General features: G+C 39.9%; 3 protein-coding genes across 3 annotated transcripts; 1 reads left to right on the top strand and 2 right to left on the bottom strand.

The window, feature by feature from the left end:
- Window positions 1-15: 15 nt before the first annotated feature.
- Window positions 16-13,721, bottom strand: LOC135484267 (thioredoxin domain-containing protein 16-like). Its single transcript, XM_064765581.1, has 20 exons — window positions 13,544-13,721; window positions 12,949-13,037; window positions 12,267-12,340; window positions 11,143-11,217; window positions 10,531-10,652; window positions 10,183-10,273; window positions 9,639-9,798; window positions 9,162-9,322; window positions 8,786-8,870; window positions 8,352-8,508; window positions 7,026-7,181; window positions 6,637-6,868; window positions 6,246-6,379; window positions 5,838-5,922; window positions 5,408-5,549; window positions 5,006-5,166; window positions 4,578-4,668; window positions 4,075-4,168; window positions 3,794-3,925; window positions 16-3,598 (listed from the first exon to the last, which is right to left on the bottom strand). Exons 1-20 carry the CDS (start codon window positions 13,704-13,706, stop codon window positions 3,081-3,083), a joined length of 2,922 nt encoding a protein of 973 aa, XP_064621651.1. The 5' UTR covers window positions 13,707-13,721; the 3' UTR covers window positions 16-3,080.
- Window positions 13,722-14,829: 1,108 nt separating this feature from the next.
- Window positions 14,830-18,513, top strand: LOC135485105 (mitochondrial chaperone BCS1-like). The gene is made up of 5 exons (XM_064766846.1): window positions 14,830-15,156; window positions 15,941-16,716; window positions 16,975-17,130; window positions 17,338-17,455; window positions 17,842-18,513. Exons 2-5 carry the CDS (start codon window positions 15,984-15,986, stop codon window positions 18,095-18,097), a joined length of 1,263 nt encoding a protein of 420 aa, XP_064622916.1. The 5' UTR covers window positions 14,830-15,156; window positions 15,941-15,983; the 3' UTR covers window positions 18,098-18,513.
- A 322-nt stretch (window positions 18,514-18,835) lies between these two features.
- LOC135484858 (uncharacterized protein K02A2.6-like) lies at window positions 18,836-20,618 on the bottom strand. Its single transcript, XM_064766552.1, has 2 exons — window positions 19,388-20,618; window positions 18,836-19,167 (listed from the first exon to the last, which is right to left on the bottom strand). Exons 1-2 carry the CDS (start codon window positions 20,616-20,618, stop codon window positions 18,836-18,838), a joined length of 1,563 nt encoding a protein of 520 aa, XP_064622622.1.
- Window positions 20,619-22,252: the final 1,634 nt, after the last annotated feature.

Genomic DNA, 22,252 nt, shown 5'->3' on the forward strand with positions numbered 1-22,252 from the left:
TCATTGTTATTAATTTGTCTTCAGGTTTATTGTGCAACAATAAATACACTCAATTTATATAATTACCAATAATATGTTAATAAACATTCTGATATGATTACATCATTCAAGTGCCTGACATTAGAAGGAGGAGCTAGTGTCTCAAGACGATGCTGGACCAGCACTCATTCAGAGAAAGTTTACAGAGTCCCTGTATTACTCTCGAGGTTGATTCTTGGATGCATCAGAAAACTACACGATACACTTTGGGATGTATAACGTAAGGTGGTTCAATTATTGTCTGAGTGCATCATTATGTACTGCCAGGTGTCTTTTATACGTCATAGGGCTATTATTGCAACAAGGCTATAATTGTACCACTTACCTTACTTACAACAATGCGTTCTAAACATGTACAAGAACTCAACAGTTATAACAAGTCCCAACTTTACCAAACAAGGGCTCCGCCCACTACACCTATTGGGTTCTGGCAGAGAGAGACAAAGAGGCGAATGTGACGGAACACCTTGATAATTTAAGCTGTTTGACTGCTTGCCGGGTATCATCTTGAGACACTGCTCCTTGAAGATCTTCGGCAGTAACAACATTGATAACAACATATAGGCCTAACTATCTACACATATATATATGCTGATATAGAAGGAAGCGCAGGTTTTTATAATAAGGATAATAAGGCAAGGTAAGGTTTTTAACAGTGTCTTCACCATTAACAATTCACAGTTCCTACTATGTATTACAGATAAAAATATATAACTTTCCATTTCAGTTCTGCAAAAGTCTTTATAGGCATGTACTTCCATGCATTCAGTGATATCTCTCACACCAAAGGTTTCAGCAGTACACTACAGTACACCATTAATCGCAAAAACACACTATCTGTTCATGATTTAAAATGCAAATCTGAAGAGAGATATTTGAATTCAACTTTATATTTGCCATTTGAGAACTTAAATGAGAGATTTCTTTGATCAGATACAGGTATGAGAAAATATATACTCTTTGCCCCGTAATAAGTTTTGTAACTATAAATTTAGGAATACACTGCCAAGCAAGAGCAGATATTAAAGTATATCTTTCAATGCATTAAACTTTGTGTAAAAATAGACTCTTTGAATATGATACAGGATTATCAATCCCTCACTACAACCCTTTTTTGATAAAATTCAACTTTTGGTCAGGAATATTTGATAAAGCTCATGATAACAAAAGAAACCATTGAGTCTAACTGAAAAAGTCTCAAATCTGAAAAATGAAAGACCAAAGTTAGTCGCAATGAAAAGAGAGTGTACATGTAGTTTGAGAAAATCCTTATTTCTGACGGCTGTCAAAATATCATAGTTACTGTACCTATTTCTACCAATAGATGGCCATAATCATTTAGGGCCATAAACCCCCACTCACTGGAAGAGAACTATACATACAATTGCAGATGGACCACCATATTATTGGCATACCCAGGACATCAAACAGGAAGTGTATTCATATGATACTCTAAAAAGCCATCAAAAATATCTTTTCTCAAGCTACTTTCATAAGATCACATTATTTTAAAATCAGACAAATCAAAGCACCACATAATTAATCATCATGAAAAATATTCTGCAAAACCAATCTGAAAGCTAATAATACAATTATTTTCCGACACCACCTAGATACATAAGACAGGAGATGTGTTAAAGATAAGATCACACAAGTCCATTAAAAAGACCCATAACCCAGTTACACTACACTGCAACCTCTTGAGTTGCCTGTTAAAACTTCTTCCACGGAGCATTTCATCGAACTCTCAATTGAGTTGCAATGAAATTACTCAGTGTGCCACCGGGCATTAAACAAATGCAATGCTATGGGCTGGTCAGAGATCCAGCGCTCAGCTGCATAAAAAAAATCGGCCTCTTTTGACATACTTGAAATGCCAACTTAGAATCTTTGATCATTTCAGTCATGTATGCACCAATGTCATCTACATGTATAAGCAGTAATCAATTTGATCCATCTCAAAAATGTCCTGATTCATGAGTAGGTTTACAGAGTGTAAAATATGCCGCGTCCAGAGCATTTCATCGGTGCATCCCACATGCAACAATTTTCGACACAATAACATCATTGCTGTGCACTGCATCGAGTGGCAAAAAATCCCTAAACCTGTGGTGGTTGAAATGATATTACAGATGATTGTCACATCGAAAAAAAATGACTAGATCAATAACCAAAACTCCTTGATGTCTAAGTCAACTATTAAGTACACTGGCCTCATCAATTACATGTATATTGTAAAATAAAGTGATTTAAAGTACATAGTCCCAGCAAATCAGTTTGAAATTCATTGAAAAATGGATTTTTAAGTGAGCTGGCAGACACCAGTTTTATAAAACTCGACTGTAAAGATGGTGGGTAATTAAGCACAATATTGCACTGAAATACAGGTTATTAAATTCCAATTAAGAGCACTGGCTCCAAAAAGGATTTGCTTAACTGGGTACATATCATTTTCAATAAATCAACCTCCCTTGAATTTCACTTTTTAAAACATTTGTTCCAAAGCTCATTTTTAAGCAGCCAAATATACAATGTCTTGAAACATTTTTATATGATTTTTATGAATGTTGCAAATAAGTAGATATGGAATGATTCCTGATGGAAGAAAATCGTTGTATGTCCTATGGAAAAGTTACATAATAAGGAAAAAGATTAGCAGCACTTGGAAATATGCTTAAAAAAATCAGAGGTTCTAGGATACAACACAATACAGGTAGTCCATACAAACGAACTACCACACACAAAACAACAGAATAAATACACACTTCATCTGAGAAATGTTGTTCCTCAATGGACCACACTGGCCACCAAGACCACATAGAAGAATACAAATGCAACATTTGTCCTTTACTGCATTTTAATTTGCCTCATGCATGTAATACTAGGCAGGTCATGGAGATTTTTCATGTCTCGATGTCTTGGAAAAGCATTGGACATGGCGCTTGGAGTATGAAATTGTCACGTAGTCCAAAATAATTCACCCGACAGATATAAGATCTACATGCAGGTAATCAGATTCGTTTTACGTAGACTGTAAAATATTATAATTCTTCATGGTTCTGCATTTCATTATTGTTCTTTTGGTTTGTATTCAATTGCGGTTCATCTTCCCCTCGTTGCATGTGTTCATGCCTATTGTGTTCATGGTCAGGTCCCATATTTTTGTCAGTATTTCCCATTTGGTCACTGCCATCCATCTGGTCACCAAAAGGTCCAATGTGTTCATGCATTTTTCCTATGTGTTCATAGCCTTCACCCATTTGCTGATGCATTTCACCCATACGTTCATTGTCAAATTCCATGTTTTGGCTGCCTGGTCCCATATTCTCTTGTCCCATGTATTCATGCATCATTTCCATATTCTCGTGTCCAATTTGTTCATGCATCATTTCCATGTGTTCATGTCCAATGTGTTCATCCTCATGGCCATGCTTTTCCTTCTTGGCTTTAGATGGCCGTGCCAGACGCGAGCTTGGAACAGCACCGACAAGTTCATCAGCATCCGCACTCAACTCTTCAAGTGACTTGCTATTAATCGGGTTTCCGTCAGCATCAAAACCTTTAAAAAGAAAATAGAAGAATATTAGGCAAAGGTTAATGTGCTGTACACTATCGAAAGCATGACAAATAACTGGGGGGTTACCAACGTAGGTACAACTGATTCAGACTGTACCTGCACTCGTTTTCATACCCGCAATGCAAGACTTAAATGAGAGTGAAATAAATCCCTCTTGTTACAGGTATAAGTTCTTACCGATTCCATTTTCATTGGCGATTGCAAGATACTCATCGTCGTCATCCTGCCGCTTAGAATCTTCATTCTCCATAAGGTTTAAGAAGTCGTAGCCAGGATGAAGAGGTGCCCATTTGGTCTCGGGCATTATGTCTGCAAAGAAAAGGGGTACTGTAGAACAGAAAATTTTCACGGCAGCGAATTTTGCGATTGCCCACGATGGACACATTGCCATTGGTGTCGGACAAGATAACTTATTATCATAAAGAATTGCAAATAAGTCTTTTTATCAAGAGACTTACATTCTGGCCATTCCTTCTTTTCTTCTATGTCATGAATCCACTCTACTATCAAATCAGGGTGGAACTTTTCTCTCTGGTACAGATGAACAAAGCCCTGCAATGGTGATAAAAAGCTGTTAAATGATCTGTGGTGGTTTGAAGCTATGGAATTCTGAGTATTGTACAGTGACTTTCAAATTCTATTACAGCAGAAATTGCAATATACAAGCAGCTTTGAATAACTGTTTGTGTGCTGATAACTTTTTAGTTCTCCAGCTGTAATCTGCCCGAGAATTCTTTTGTGATTCAGTTAACTGAATTATTTTATAGCCTGCACCCTTGCTGTCACTTCACTCATAAAATAGGGGTGCTGGAAGATATTATCCATCCTAGGCGAAATTTCTAATTTCTTCAGTTCTTGTCAAACTACAGACAATACCATTCCTGTCCAAGAAGTAGTATATCCATCCGAACGAACCTTTTGTGGTACAAACCTATAAATGGCTTAAACAGAATTTGCTTACCTGGACATGGTTGACCTGTGCTATGGTTGGAATCTGTGCATCAGAGGAATAAGTCTGCAGTATCTGGGTCCCAATGCTATCAACATTAGACCTAAAAACATGTAGAGAGGAAAAGTGAACAATTATGCAAAACCACTGGTTTCATCAGCAGGATAACATTAAAGATGATGTTTCAGCATGCTGCCCGTCCACATTTATGGATTCTTAACTGAACTTCAAGAGCTAAAGACAGTGTAGTGTTGGTACATTGCACAAAGTTAAGCCACAAAATATAAGAACACTACATGTAGTTAATTAAACACTTTTTGTCAATACCTCAGGTGATAAGATTGCTGGTAACATGCTAGCACCCAGGAGACATCTTTTATGTATGGTTGTTAACATTTTCCACAGAAAATATTTTATGGAGTTTCAGGAAGCATACTTACACATCAACCCAGGCGAAGAGACGGTTTGTGATGACTCCACCAACTGCCACATCTGAGAGGGCTTTGAACTGCTCAGAGTTTCCCACCGCATCACCGAAGAACAGGACCAGTGGCTTCTTTTGCTTGTAGAATATGGGAAAGTTTAGCACAGTTAGCTCGGTCTGAAAATCAAGTAATAAACTCATAACTGGACTAGGTACAGCCACACCAGGTGATATCAGCATGACCACTTCACTTGGCCACATCATTAGGGGATCTACTTTAGCATATTTAACAAATAGATATCAACATCTTGGTGCTACTAGAGATTGGGAATATCACTACTTTTGGTAGAAAGCTAGTTGCCAACCGCCTACCCACACAGACACATACACACTCTCAAACCAAAACCAGCCTACTTACAAATACAGGAAGACGATTTTTCGTGACAAATTCTTTCAATTCTTCTGGTTCCAACTCTCCAGTGAAAACCTTGCTTGGATTCAGTGGATCATTGTGTTTGATGATGACCACACATGGAAGCTTGGCATTAAATTTGCTGCATCTAAAGATGGAACCAAAAAAACAACCTCGTATAGATCATATATCTGAAGTTTTCAGCATCGGCAAATCAAAGATGTGGCTTCGGAGCCTTAACAGCACAAGTCTACAAGAAAATGGCTGCTTTTCATAGATGCTCGGCATATCGTATTAGTTCTTCTTTGACCAAATGATTACTTGACAAATATTGGACCTAGACACTGACAGATATCAGTTGTGACTTAGGGCAAGTCACTTTACTTTCATTGCAGCTTAAGCACCTCTTATCAATAAGACAGGATGATAAACCTACATGTCCTTAGCAACTGAATCCACACCATAAGAAAACAGAAATTGACCCTGGAATTCACTTGCAACCTCTTGCAACACAGACAGCTCTGAAACATCAACAATATAATATGAGAATAACAAATACCCCGGTACATGTGATGTCTGCAAGTTTTGATGTATCTGTATAAAGGGCAGGAATATCATCAATAATAATCTCCATATTTGAGAAGATTGACTACACTCTGCAGTCGAGAACCATTCTCCTTCAGCTTATTGACTACAGTCTGCAGTTAAGAAACTTTTTCTCTTCTGGTCCTGTCTGTCGTTATGATGTACATGTACTTGTTTTACATAGCAGTAAAAATCACACATTTTTCTCAAACTGCTTTCAAAGAACATGATAACTATTTAATTTATCCATCAGACTTACCATGTTCTCTCTCAGTCAGACCAGCCACAACCAACACATCAACATAATCACTTGACTTTTCGGGGTGGGATCCAGCAATGAATGCCATGGCCTGATCCCTGGTAGTCAATTTCATGGGATTTTCAACTTGATGACTGAAATAAACGCATTTGAAAAATCAAGCCAAGACCAATGCAAGGTATCACATTATCAAAAATTCCCCGTTGGTAGCTCTCTAACTGGTTAACCATGCACTTGCTAGTTACATTTAGGACACAAACTGGCTTCTGGCTAGGCACTTGGCATTAGAGAAAGGAGTTTGGAAATAAAGGATGTCTCATAAGCCAAATCTGGCAGGCTCTTTCATCACTGACACCTAAATATACTTTTATCATTAGACTGAGATACTCACATTCTGAGGTAATTAAGAACCTTCTCACCATCCAGTAGACCCTTGTACTCGACTGGCTCTTTATTCTTCTTATAGATTTGAACTGTAGGGTATCGAGTGATGTTTTGCTTCCCACAGACGTCTGTCCAGTCAAAGCAGTCGACCCTGGCGAGGGGATTGACCACAGCACCATCGTCAAAGCTCATGGCAGCTTCAGCATATGATCGCAGGAAAGCCATACTGACTGGGTCAACTGGTGAAAAATTATTATGTATTACTTACTACAATACAAGGGGAATCTAACACAGAACCACTGGTACTATAATCTTCTCACTCACCCTTATAATTTCCCATTCAATCTCAATTAAGCAAAAAAATATCAGAGGATTTGAACTCTATACCGTACTTACATTTGATATAGAATAGAACTAAGGTGATCTGGTTCTTGGTCTTTAATTCAGGAAATGTCTTGTCTGTCAGAGCTGGGATTTTAGACAAGTCCATTTCAGATGTTTTCTGTAGTCTCCTCACTGATTCTGCCACTTCATCATCAGGGGTTTGGATTACTGGACAAGAGAGAGTACATACAGTGACCCTTTATCTTCGCAGATTTAACGATACACAGAACATAATCCACTCAATACCTTAAAAATCTTCAAGGAAATAAGACTGAACTAGAGGTGTTGGTTTCTCACCCAACACAGTGAGGGTGGCGCTAAATTATTTAATTGTCACAATTGTGTGCAAGTACCATTAGACCTGGATGACAGGAAAAAGGATATTAGGACTTTTTAACAAATTGAGATGGGAATTGCATCACATATATTCTGGAGAGGTGAGTCAGCATGTTGTGATTTTATGATTCTGACTTTGCTTCATAAGTGTACCTGTACATGGGAAGGAAAACCATTTGAAGATAGTTGAAGTTTAATGCATGCAGTTAAGTCCAATTGATAGACTTAAATCTTTATTAATTCTTGCTCTAAGGGAATGAGATGAGCATTGTATTTAGATTGTGTTACGTTCCTTCACAGATCACCACCTAAATTATCAAGTGAAAATTAACAATAGGTTGGTGTGGACAGACAGAACTTGCCAAGATGACTACCATGCAGTTGAGCTGAGACTGTGTTGAGTTTTGAGCAATGTTGAATAATGATACTGACACAATGACTGATAGACACAAAAAAATGTTATTACCATATTTGGGAAAGAGGCCCAAATCATGGGAGAAAAGTAAATCATGCTTAACACCTTGACCGATTTTAGTTTCCACTATACACCACTTACTTGATTCGGCATCATCATCGACCCAATTCCTTCTTTTAAGAGCTTTTAAATAAATTTTATTTTGATACTTCAGGCATCATAACTAATGTCAAAGTCATTTCTGGCAAGTTTACAAAGTTTTGCAAATTTGTTCATTTCTAACTTGGCGTAGACTAAATTCTGTGATGGCTGCCGACATTTTTTTGCATTAGAGCTGAAAGTTTAGCGAGTTCAAGGTTGGTGTTCGCCTCCCCAATATTGCGAGAGAAAAAAATGGTCACAAACATTTATACCCAGTTGACCTATTTCTTGTGATGTAGTCCATCAAGCTGGAAAGGAAGTTTTCTTAAAGAGACTCCTTGTCCTGAATGTGAAGTAGCTCATTATGCCCTACTTGATGGCCAGACACTGTACTCAAATGCAGAGACATAACAAAAGAGATATTGTACAAATATCGTTCAACTTACAGTCATCAAAAGGGCTATCCGTCGATGATGGGATGGGGACCCCGGTCATGGATTCAATTCTAATCTTGTTGGCTTCTTTCTCAGCCACAGCCAACTGGCCTTTTGCAAACTTCAGGATGTTTTCCATTGAGAATCTGTTGATCATGTACACAGGTTTCTATAAAAAAAAACAATATTTAAGACTAACTGACTGAAATAAATTAGGTTTTTAAGTTTTTGCTAATGCCGAGCGCCATTGAAAATCATGTTGCTTTCTTAATCAAGACGTAGGCCTATGTGTGCACTAAGTGCTGACTTCACCTCAAACAATGTCAAACTTGAACTACATGTGTGAGTGTTTTTAATTTAATCATGTTGGACTGACCCGTGTTTTTTCAGGTGTCAACAACAATTTTGTATCAAGTTTTATGGACAAAATAACATAACTAGCTAACCTTTCCATAAAGTTTGAGTGCAAAAACTGGTGGTTTGTACGCATCACGGTTGTGTTCAAAGCGGTCCACAGTATTAACAAGGTTTCTGTTAAGAAAAAAAGAATGAAATACAAGAGATAAGAGAGGGCTGCATGTATAATGTATCAGTGTTTTTGTATGAACATGTATTATAGAAACATGTATTTTTTAAGATGTCATAAGGTTGCTTATTCAAAAGAAAATAATCGTCCTATAAACTTAAGGATTTGTTTTCAGGTTGATCAGGTTGAAAAATTAAGTCTTAATAAAGGCTAATTGACTAAAAATATAATAATATTGCCAGCAATCAATTTACAATAGATGGAAGTCTGCAACACTTGATTCAAATTGTACTCACACGTCTATTGTGACGACCCCAACCGTTCCAAAGTACTGATTGCCAAGTTTTTCAGCAGTCTCCATGACTTCAACCTTAGACTGTTCATTATACATCAAGAAAGCCATGTGAATCTCTTGATTCTCATAGACAGCCACATCACCATCACCAGGTATGTCAAACTAGAAGAGAACACAGGCACTTCGTTATTGATGTACAGGAGATGCAAAGTTAGGGGAATAAAGTTCAGTAAATCATGGCAATCAAGATGACGTATTCTAAGATTTTTTTTGGCAAATTCGAAAACCGTCCCCAAGCTCTCAACAAATCTTATAGAATGCAAGTATGGCATTATCCTACAGAAACAATTGTAGGCAGCTGAAATATATATTTCTTACAAGAATGTACACTTGACAATTTGAATTGTTTCACGTTTCACAAAGCTGAAACAGAAGCATTTTCTCTGCTACAAGTATATCTGAAAGGGCGTGCACTCACCATAATGGGGTTCATAAGTAGCTTGAGATACCTAGCCACATTGGTTATGTCCATGACTCCATTATATTTGTAACTGGGACACGTATTTCCCTCCTTCTCGTCTTTACACTTGATAAACCACATGTCAGCATTTTTCTTCTTGATTGACTCATCTGCATCTCTGTAACAGTGTATCAAAGATACATGTATATTTTAAAACTTGGAGTTTATAGTAAGATATTATCCTGTACCACACTAACTTTTTGGCTCAAAATGCAGTGGACAAAAAAAACCAGCATAATTTCCTTCAGGCAATCAGTAGAAGCCTATGACGGCAGAACAATCTCTCCATTTAAGGTTTGTGATTTGGTGCCAAACTTGTCTTCTAGAACAAACCTCTGTAATCGGGACACCTCTCAGTCCTCAACTGATATGTAATGACTGTCTGACAATGTAAGGGGATTCTGTCCTTTGGCTATGTAAAGAATGAAATCAAAAGACAGTCGTTGCAGTTTTTCTCTTGATTCGACAGACTTTTTTCTCTTAAACAATTCATGATACTCACACAAGTCCCATCACGCCATCCACCTCTGTAGTAATTGCAAATGTGTAGTCTTTAGCATAGGCAAATGCCGACTCCAGAAATATTCTGTGTTCTGAAAGTTCAAAGATAAAAGATATGGATAATATTTGTTCAATGTTTGTATACATGTACATGTAGCACTAATTTTCACAAAATCAACGGACAACAGAAGCACCTTATACTGTATAATCTTATGTATAATTGTATTGCCCCAAAATGCTGCACATTGTTCTCCAGCCTAATCCAGAACTAGGAGAACATAAAGGTAAAAGCAACTTTTAAACTTAAACTCTCTATTTGTTACATTGACATTCTCACAGTACTATTTACCATATGTTCCCATAGCTTTCTGGAAAGAGAAGAGAATGTTCCTCTTGCCCACGTTGCCTTCCATGAGAGCCTGCCTGTCTGCAATTGTCTGGAGAATCATCACTTCTTTGAGCATGAGGAGCCTGAAAGGTATAGGTTTTCATGACAGAGACTCTCAGGATAGTCATTTCTAGTAATTTTCATTTTTTGATGAGGTAGATGACCACATGATTGAAAAATTATTGCTTGTGATCAAAGGAGGCTCTGATACAGGCATGTGGTGTTTAAAAATATTGGCATTAAAAACTACACCAAAAATCTGGTCACAACTTGTCATAAAATCGCTATCGCTGGCATTCCCTTATCTTGATAAACGCAGACCTACTGAAGAACACCCAAGTTATCAAATTGTTGACTTTGAACTTGTTTTGAAGTGTTCAAGAACCAGGCCCTGATTGCCTTCAACAAAACACCAACTACAAGGCCAGCTGCCACAAAATTGGAGACACTTGGCTCTCATTTCAGTACTATCAAAGTCCACTTTCACTTTTTTTAAATAAAAAATAATTTTGCATCGTATTCAATACTGGTCTTGACTTAGTGGTTCATTATTCTAGGTTAGTAAGTACTTACTGAAGAAGGTTTGCCACAATTGAATCCAAGTCAAACATGGTCTCAAGGCCAAGCTGGACCAGTTGTTTTCCTTTTCTGGAAAACAAAACGAGCACAGCTGATTTGGGACAAAATGTACTGCTCCCCTCGAGTGCCTATTGCCCTCCAGGACCAAAAATTACATAAAACAATGCAGTATCAATTCAAATATAAAGTAGGTCTTGTTTTTGCACTCAGGCGTTTCAGTGAATTCGCACTAAATTACACACATGCCTTAAAAAGTGCCTTCCTCATTCCTAGAATACAAAATAGGTCAATTCACCGGTACAGTAATTTTGTTATCATTCGAAATGGAAAACCCCACAACAAGGATGTAGATCACCTTTCGTTGGAATGAAAAACAACTAATCATACAGTTCAAGGACAGCCAGAGAAAAAAAACCCCAAAATAAAGAGCATCGTTGCCAATGCTGGAACCTACAGTAGTTACACTAATCTAAGATGCAATTGAATATTCTATCCCATTCAAAATGTTCAATTTGGAGAGAAAATGGTTTGCTGACACCAAGTTGTGTGGTGGCCGTATGACGCCATTTTCCATCTTGGCCTTTGTTTCGATTTTGTAGTAATTATCAAATTGTTTTGTTTTTAGATTGCTGAAACTAGAATGTCATTTTATTCAGCAAAAACCATTCACGTTGTTGTTATAGCACGATTGCTCATTCATAAATTTTACCAGATGTGATAGGTCTTTGTCACTATTATCAGTGTGAATCAATTAGAGTGGCCACTTATCTGAAGGGCCACCATTAGAAGGAAACAGGTGGTAGGAAATACATTACTACGGTGCTCTTCTACATGCAATGTTTGAATAGTCATTAAAGGAAGGAATCAACTGAATCTACTACTAACAATTTTCTGCAAAAAAACACACAAAAATTATGACTGGTTTCAACATATACTGCACCTTTATTTATGTTACTGGGAGTATCATCATCTTGCTTTATAAAATTGCTGATTTTTAACACAAATTGTCTCAAGAGGGCAGATCTTTCCAACTACCAACTATAATATAAAAGCAATCTGGATCAGTGGGTCACCCAGATTGCCAACTACAGCAGCAATACAGTGTAAAAAAAACTTACTTGAAAACATAAACATTTTCTACAGAACTTCTTTCTGCACATTTATCAAGCATGGGATTCACCTCACAGTCCACCTGAAACCGCAACAGATCAAAATAAACCTCATTATAAAAACATCTCAAACATGTCAAAGGAAATATAAGAAGCAACTCGCAATATACCATTTTAGGACAAAACCCCACACCCCTGTGTCAAGTGGACCAATTGATTGGTTTGATATCTATAATTTGCTCTAGATAAGGCAACATGGTGTGACAATCTACTAAGTATGTACATAGCATAGCACCCAGTTACCATGCCAACACCAAGATAATGCATTAACCCAGCATGCGGCAGGAGATGCCTGATCCATACTTGTCAGGCATTACAAAGTTATCTCCCATCTGGAGAGTTGCATACCCGGCGCCTTGTCGCTATAGTCCTATCATAAGGACAAATATAATGTTACATGAAGATAACAACAACTTTATCTGCTAGAAGTTATATAATATTTTCATCTGCTAGATGTTATATAATATTTTCTATGCAACTTATCAGAGTGAAGGTTCCTTCATACTGGTAATCATTATGCAAAGAGTTTTCATAGACTCATTTTCACTGCACTCAACATTAACAGCTTTATGCAATGAGAAGATTCACCCTTTTGGCTTCAACCTACTGTACTTTATGAATTTATACTCACAACAGCAATATTGACATTGAACTTCACAAGAAAAGCTGCAGCAAGATCATACTCCTTGAAGAAGCCCTTCAGATTTGGCTGCCCATGTGCTGAAGATGATAAAGAAAAGTATCATGACTACAATATGTGACCCGTTCTAGCAAAGCCAGTCGCATGTCGGCTTGTCGCACATAAGATGAGCCTATAGACACCAGGAGATGGAAGAAAGCGATGTCCTCAGATTTCACAAAAGGCAGACAACAGTTAAATGAGCAAACAGTCCATCTCAACCTGCCAAGCTCAGAGCGACATGCGACTGGTTTTGCTGGATGGGGTCACATTACACTGTGCAGTGGCTGGGCTGTCAAACTGGTTTAAAGGATTAGGCCCGGGACCCCAATCTCTGGGTCGGGAGGGCCGCATGCGCGTTCCACCTTCCTCGGGGAAAGGCTAAGGGGTCCTTATAGGGCTCTCAACTTATCAGATTTCAGAGTAAGGGATTGATCATGCTTTTGGGTATGGGTAATCATGGTAAACCATGTATTGATATTCCCTTTACAAACATGCATTGGCGCATGCATGCCATAGTACATTTTAATCTTCTTCTCCTTCCTACCTTTTTTATAAAAATACACGCATCTTACGATCGATGAGTTGATATATGAAGCATAATTCTCTTGTGGTATGATGTCTACTTTATCAAATCGATAATAACTGCTTAATAAACCATTTACGGTCGTAAAAAGTACAATAAAAGCGAAGAAATGTGACACTGACATCGCGCTTGCTCGACAAATCTGTCAGAACTCTCAGATTTGGAAAACCCCTCAGTGTAAAAATAGTTTGACGTCATAAGGCTAGCCAACCAATCAGGCCATTGTTTCGTCAACCAATCATTTTCGTCATAGGCACCTCAGGTCTCACTAGCCAGTGCAATGGCCGGGCCTACCTGGCTCCACAAATGGTGCGACGTCATTTCATGCATACCCCTGTTCAAGTGACTGTCGACCTTGCAGTATATCACTCTCACACATAAACCTATACATTTCTGAATAGCTTGTCGCTTTTGGAATACATCCGACCAGATTTCATTGTTATCAAGTAATTCAGTCATGAGAACATGGGGGCAGCACAATACATGAGACACCCTGTACATCGATGAAAATTTTGAAAATTTCACCTTGCCGCCTTATAACTTGACAATTAACATGGATGGTGAAATAATATTTTTATAAACTTCTACTTATCACCTTGAGAAAGCCAAATAATAACAATTTTAAATTTTGATACCAAAATAGGGTGCCGTTGCGGCTTTTCTTTGAGCATTTTGACCGCGAAGTCTCACCTTGAGAACATGTGCACTCTGACAGGAACCAGTCCATATGTCAACATCCGATTGAGCTATGAATAGCATGCGAGGCCTGGTCACTGCGGACGTGCACAGAAGAAGCTGATATTTTCCTCAAATAATCGTCAGAGCTACCTCTTCACAAAATACCCAGGACACCGACATTTCACTAGCCAGTGGTGATCAGGTCAACATTGGTCGCCCCTAAAAAAAAGTTCTTCAATCTCAGGCGATTACCATGGATACAGATAAGCCTATCATATCGCTATTGCTCATTGCTGTATGTTCAAATGTCGGTGTCCTGGGTATTTTGTGAAGAGGTAGCTCTGACGATTATTTGAGGAAAATATCAGCTTCTCCTGTGCACGTACGTGCCCCTAGGACCCCCTTCACACATCCCACACGGGGTAATCCCTTTTTTAAATCTGAAGCTGTGCGCATTCGTATTTCCCGCGTAGAACTCATGAGCTGATGGTGGCGTCACCTACTATTAGAACAACCCCGACATCCCTCAATCAGTGTACATGGAAGATGTAACAAATCGCCACGTTGTCGGCATGAAAACTGAAAGAAAGCATATCACCAAAAAACATAAATAACTGATAATAAATCGTTCCAAGCTTAGTTAAATTACATAGTTATGCAGTCTCTTCCAAGATCATAAGACGATGAAGACGGTATCGAGTTGAACGAATGCGATTGAGTGCAGAAACGTTGTCAAACTGAAATTTGTCTGTTGTGTTGTTTTTGCTCACCACACGTGTCGTGCACCGGACCGGTGCCAGTGGACGTCGTCGACAGTCGGTCATCAGTGGTGACACTACTACTCTACTGTCACTGTCACTTGCCACTGCACTTGCACTGACACTGCTCTCATACCGGTGAGTATAGCGGAATCACTAGACTAGTCACTAGAGACGGTAGGCCTACCAATTGGCATCTCTTGTAATATTGTACTCGGTAGCACACAGGCCTAATGCTAATGCAAATCATCATCATATGAAATTGAAATGTACTCCGTACCATCCACTGGCACACCCTACTGAAAGAAATTTACCCTTGGGTTGGCTAGGATACTATACCCTGTAAGTTATTTTTAGGGTATTCAGATAGTATTCTAAGGTAAATGAGGGGGTAATGTAGGGCTCCCACTTCCAGGCACTTTCGTAGTGTCGATGATTATGGGGTAGATAGAAGTGGGAAAAGCGTCTCATACTATTGAGTCGTACTGATATCCTAGTCCACTGACTATATCCGTGTACAGATACACGGTGTAACACGGTGAATATCCATACTCCTACTCTAAGCACTCCTCAACCCCATCGACAGTGCCTCGAAGTGCCCATGTGATCATGTCATAGAAAACTAGCACAACTATACTGTCCATGTCCGTGGGTGGAGACGCCCCCCCCCCAGCCCCTATCTTTCTGACACATTTTGGTCCGACTCATTTTGCCTATTATTAGTATTGCAGTAAAGCCAGGGCCAGGGGACAAGAGAAAGATAAAACAAGGGGAATATCATGATATTGAACCCTCTTTCCTAGGTTTTATTTATGGGGGATAATTGGAATGGGAAACATAGATATTCTTTTGCAAATCAACCAGAAGGTCTTTAGTTTTTATGTTTTCCCCCAATTGCCAATTTGAGTATTTTCTGCTACAGCATAGACTGCCATCTCTTTTGCTGGTAAACCTACCAAGTCAGCATGGGTCTTTCAACTCTGCTGGATGGTCTGAAAGAAAATCCATATTTCGGTGCTGGATTTGGTCTGGTTGGTGTCGGAGCTGGATTGGCAGTGCTCAGGAAGGGGAGCCAGGTTGGAATGGTTCTGTTTCGTCGTCATTGTATGATCACAATGGAGGTCCCAAGCAAGGATAAAAGCTACCATTGGCTTCTTCAATGGATCAGTACGCACGGGACAAGGACACAACATTTAAGTGTAGAGACGACGTTTCAGCAAACTGATTCAGGGAAAATAAAAACCCAATTTGACTTCGTGCCTAGCCCTGGTACACACTTTTTCCAATACAAAAGAAACTTTATTCGTGTGGAAAGAAATAGAGAAAAAACGATGATGAACTTGCATTCTGGGATACCTTGGGAAACTGTGACATTGACCGCTTTGGGTCGTGACAGATCCATCTTTTTTGAAATTTTGGAGAAGGCTCGGACTACAGCCCTGCAAAAGCAGGAAGGTTACACCGTGATGTACACTGCAATGGGTGCTGAATGGCGTCCATTTGGTTATCCTAGGAAGAAGAGACCACTGACGTCTGTTGTGCTTGATAGGGGATTGAGTGACAGTATACTGGGTGATATAAAGGAGTTCATTGGTAATCCACAGTGGTACAGTCAGAGGGGTATTCCCTATAGGCGTGGTTATCTGCTGTATGGACCCCCTGGCTGTGGAAAGAGTAGCTTCATTACAGCTCTGGCAGGTTCGTTATTGAATCTTTATTCTTACTTAAATCCTAAAATATATATTTCAGTAACATAAACAGTCGACAACATGCTCTCATCTGGCAAAGGAATCATCCCTAGCCCACTTCTGAACAAATTCGTATTAGTCTCTGCGCTGTGGCTGTCACCCTGGTTGGGCGTTGTTTACCTAAGAAGTGGTGGAATGGTCGGGTTATGGAATTTTTGAGTACTAAGTCGCATTTGAAAAATATCCGATCATATCAAACTATTTTCAGGGGAACTGGACTACAGTATCTGTGTGCTCAACTTGAGTGAAAGAGGTCTGAGTGATGATCGTCTGAATCATCTGTTGAGTGTTGCGCCACAGCAGAGTATTATCCTATTAGAAGATATTGATGCTGCGTTCATGAGCAGGGACCTGGCTGCAGAAAGTGAGTAGGAGAGGTTTTATGAGTGATATAGAGAGGTGCCACCATTTATTTCTACTAGAGAAAGTGTTTTCTTTACATCCAAGGGAAGTGTAAAGGAGATGCAGAGCATTATGACAGCTTAAGTTTGCGTCATCTACAATGAGGATACATCAAGTGATGTTTTTTTTGCATTATCTTGGAGGTAAATAGTCTTTGTCAATGTTTCAGATCCCACGGTTTATCAAGGCATGGGTCGACTAACGTTCAGTGGCTTGCTAAATGCGCTAGATGGTGTGGCATCCTCCGAGGGAAGGGTGGTTTTCATGACAACAAACTACTTAGAAAGGTGAGAAAAGGATGAAACACTATTGGTTTCTATTCAGGTTAGCCAAGGAATGTTGTTGTGTCTTCTGAAAGACTGAACAGATGATCATGCAACAAAGACAGTTCTTCATCTTATATTCTGTATCCTATTCAAAAAGATTATTGGTGAATGCCTAACCTGGACTGTCAACGCAGGTCTGGCTGTATAACCTGTATGATCCTTACTCAAGTTGTTATCATCTTGGTTGTCCTCTTTCTCTTCGGTGGTTTATTTCTCGATTTCTGAGAAACAAAGTGTTCACATCACCAAATTTTGCATCATTCAAAGTATTGTAGAAGGTCTAATATAATGAAAAGGTCTTCCTCTTTTATCATTAATTTTTATGCCAGTTTGTTTTTGTGTTGCAGACTTGATCCTGCTTTGATACGCCCTGGCCGTGTGGATATGAAAGAACTTATCAACTATGCCACCACCTACCAACTACAGCAGATGTTTTTAAGATTTTACCCAGAACAATCTCAAGAACGAGCTGCGGTGTTCTCCAAATCTGTCTTTGCACTTTCGAAAAATGTTAGTCTGGCCCAAGTGCAAGGATTCTTCATGTTTTATAAGGATGACCCACAGGGTGTTATAGATAATGCACAGAAGGTTATCGAAGTTTGATGAATGCTGTTTTTTGACAATAGAAATTCAGGTTTTTTTATTCCATACTGATGCTGATAACCTTTAGAATGACTTAATGTTGCAAGTATTCATTGTTCCCCACGTTGAAATGTCACTCCTATGAGTCTTCTAAGAACAGAACATGACTCGGAATATCAACAAATCGAACGGAGTATATATTTTCTAGTTTCTCAAGCTTAACATAGATGGCAGTACTTTAACTATACTGTGTTCCGTGAAAAATGGTTTGCAAACATCTACATAATTCTTAGTCAGGCTGCATGGATACTACATTCCTCCCCATTTTGGTCAAAAGCTACTGTTGCATTCAGTCCAAAATATTCAACCTCAATATTAGTAAAATTGTCCAACACAATTCAAATGTAAGTCCAACAAATATAAGTCCAACAATAAAATTACCTAAATCCAAGATTCAAGGATTCTGCACTATTTGTCACAATTATTTTCCTCTGAGCTTAGCATAGTAAATAGGGCAGCGATCCGCCTACACCCTATGTTTAAGTATTTAACTGATTGCGCTTCATTTAAACACTAATGATTAGACTAAAATTTGACTAGGACAAGGCCAGCGATCCGCCTGCACCCAAATCCGAATACTACACTAGTATTATTTTTCAGGCTAAGCTCAGATCTACACAATGAAATCACATCCAATCGAATTAACAATGTCCTTCATTGAATCAGTTAACAGACATAGTCCTCGAGATGCTTTGGTCGTTAACGTTCTCGAGCTGGCAGTTTCCGCGGTGTGGCGCTACGACGATCGGTTGTATTCGTAGGTTGCTGGTTGACGTTTTCAGCGCCCGATGATTGAGATGTAGTGGCACTGCGATGAGATGTCGTTGGTTGTCTCGTTTCATGTTCAGTGCCCGACGAATCATTCGTATCTGCGTTTGATTCGACGTCATGGAGGTTTTCTCCTGCATTTGGAGACGAATTAGCGGAATCTGGAGACGAATCATTCATCTCTCGTAACATCTCCTCTCGCCCATCGGTATCAGCATCCGGTATTGCGTTGTACTCGATTAGACGATGTCTGGCTGATTGTTCTGTTCGATGGCGTTGGCTAGTTTAAAATGGCTGGAATCTCTGTAGATTTCTTTCCCGTCGGACGTTCTTCTGGCGGCAATACTGGATCCATCGATTCTAAAGATAATGTAGAATGCAGGTTCGTATGCCGTTGACCATTTATTACGTTTTTGCTGCTTCACCAATACGTAATCTCCCACGACGAAACTGTGTCTTCTCGTGTTGCGTTTGTTGACTGACGTTGGATTTTCTCCTTATAGGCCCTGTCTGTCTCCGCTATTGGATCGTCTTCAGGTTGTACTGGCTCAATGTAGTCAAGTTTCGTGCGGACGTCCCGGTTCATCATGGCTTGATATGGTGACACACCGATCCCTGGATGTGGCGTGGATCGATATGCTACCAGCATATTCTGTATGGCTTGTTCTCTGTCTGCTCCCGATAAATTTTGTAGATGGCAGATCTGCTCGATCTTGTTAAGCATCTTCATGAAACTTTCTGCCTCGCCATTAGCCCTCGCATGGAGTGGTGTCACTTTATGGTGATCGAAACCTTCTTCCTCCGCAAATTGTCGAAAAGCTTCTGACGTGAAGGGCGGTCCATTATCGGAATCTAACTGCCGTGGCACTCCGTGTGTGGCAAACATCTTACGCAGCTTCTCGATGGTAGGTTTAGCACTTGTTGATGCAACCTTCTCAGCTTCAGGGTATCTTGACCTCTTGTCGATGACAACCAGATTATAGTGACCGTCTGGGTATGGTCCACCAAAATCAGTAGCTACCGCTTCCCATGGCTTCTTGGGTATCTCTGTCATCTTTACAGGTTCCTGGCGATGTGACTTGGTTGTAACCTGGCGTTCCATACACTGGCCGATTATCTGCTCTGTAATGGCGTTCATATGTGGAAACCAGTACTTGGCTCTCAGCATCTGTTTTGTTTTGGTCATCCCCAGGTGTCCCATAGAGTGTGCTGTGTTGACAATCTTCCTCTGTAGGCTTGTTGGCATGACTATCTGGTCCGATTTGAAGATTAGATCTTCTGCCTCAAATAGCTCATCTCTGACATGGTAGAATGGCTGTAACATTGGATCTTGTCTGTATTTGTCCCAGCTGCTGGTTCTGATGACATCTTTCAGCTTCTGCAGTTGACTATCTTTTCTGGTTTCTTCTTTAATTCTATCGATGACGACTGCATGCTGTGCTGTTATGGTATACTTGACTGTTTTCTCAGTGTTGTCATTGCCGGTTGTTGGAAGCGGGTGTCTCGACAGAAAATCAAGAGGGTCTTGTTCATCTTTCCCAGGCTGGTACTCGAGCTCAAATTCAACATCTTGCATGTCCATTACCCATCTCTCAATTCTTGGTGGCAGTTTCGCAGTCGCCTTGTTGAATAATGGTAACAGTGGCTTGTGGGCTGTTACAATTCTAACCTTGGCGCTCCTAACAGGTAAATTCGGAATCTGTTCTTTGCCCATTTTATCGATAGAGCGTCCTTCTCGGTCTGGCTGTATCTTATTTCTGTGTCCGTGAGAGTGCGGCTGATGAAGTGGACAGGCTGCCATCCCTTTTCTGTCTTCTGGAACAATGCTGCTGACAATCCTTCATTGTAGCTGGCTTCGCATCTTACCATTATGGGGAGCTTTGGATTGAAGAATGCGACTGTGCTGCTGCTTGATATGCTATCCTTCAATGCTTCAAATGCTTGGCTTTCTTCTTTTCCCCATTTGAACTTGGCCTCTTTGTGTGTGAGGTCTCGCAAAGGCTTGGTAAGGGCACGGTATGAACTTCGACAGGTAACCAGTCATTCCCAGGAAACTTCTCACAGCTGTTTTCGAGGTTGGTGTCCCGCATTTCTTGATTGCTTCAACTTTCTCCTGGGCTGGCTTGAGTCCTGTTTGTCCAAATTCATAACCATAGAACTCGATGTGGTCCAAACCAAACTCGCATTTCTCCAAGTTGAAGGTGATACCGTACTCTAATCCTCTCTGGAAGACAGATCTCAGCGTCTCATTATGCTCCTTCCAATCGACAGCTCCATTCAGAAGATCATCCCTCTGGTTCAGACATCTTGGTATGTTTCCAAAAATACGCTGCATCGCCTCATCAAATGAGTCCTGTGATGCTCTAGCTCCGAAAACAAGTCTTTTCGGGCGATAGTTACCCCATGGGCTGCTAAATGTTGCAATCGATCTTGATTCTGGATGTAGCATAAGTTGATGGTAACTTTGCCTGTGGTCTAGCTTGCTCCAAATTCGACAGTCGTGGGATCTGTGGGTGAAATCCTCTACCACTGGTGCTTAAGTGATGCGACTTCTTTCCATGAACTCATTTGGAATTCTCAGGTCGACGCTGGCTCTAATCATATGTGACTCTAACTTGTCTTTGTCGATCTTAGTAAACTTTGGCTTTGGCTGGACTACAAGTGGGGAACACCACTGTACTGGCTCGTCTTCCGGTACTCCCTTATCTAACCAGTGCTTGAGTGGTCGCTGCAGGTAGTAGGGTAGATTTCTCGGCTTCTGGATCACTGGAGTCGTCCCTGGCTTCATGTGAAACTTGGCAAAAATTTCCTTGTTGTTCTTCTTGTCTTCGATTTTCCCAATGCCAGTGAAAATGCCTTTCTCTTTGAATTCATCGATGATCCTCTGCATTGCATCCCGTTCTTTGATACTGTTGACCTTGCATTCGATTTTTCCCTCTGGGTCTATCTTCAGCATTCCTAAATCAAGCAGTGTGCTTCTTCCTATCAACGGAGCTGAGTTGATGTGTCCCTTGATCACTACAACTGTGCAGGCTTTGCTGTGTGACTTGTTGCTTAACTCTGTATGAAATTCTCCTTTAACAGAACACTCAGATCATGCTGCAGGGTGCTGAGTTTGACTTTGCTTGCCATCAGGGTAGGTTTGATCTTCGATCTATGAACCAAGGCTTTGAACTGATGTTCATCCATAATGTTCACATCTGCACCGCTGTCAGGCTCCATGTCGATGTTGACATCCCCCATTCTCAGAGTGATGAGTCGATCTCTGCTGGGCTCATTATTCACGCGCTTGATGGTGAGGTGTTTGATGAATTCATCATCTGAACTGGTGCTGTCTTCAACTTCCCC

Source organism: Lineus longissimus, chromosome 3 (assembly GCF_910592395.1).
Source record: "Lineus longissimus chromosome 3, tnLinLong1.2, whole genome shotgun sequence".
Classification (NCBI taxonomy): Eukaryota; Metazoa; Nemertea; class Pilidiophora; order Heteronemertea; family Lineidae; genus Lineus; species Lineus longissimus.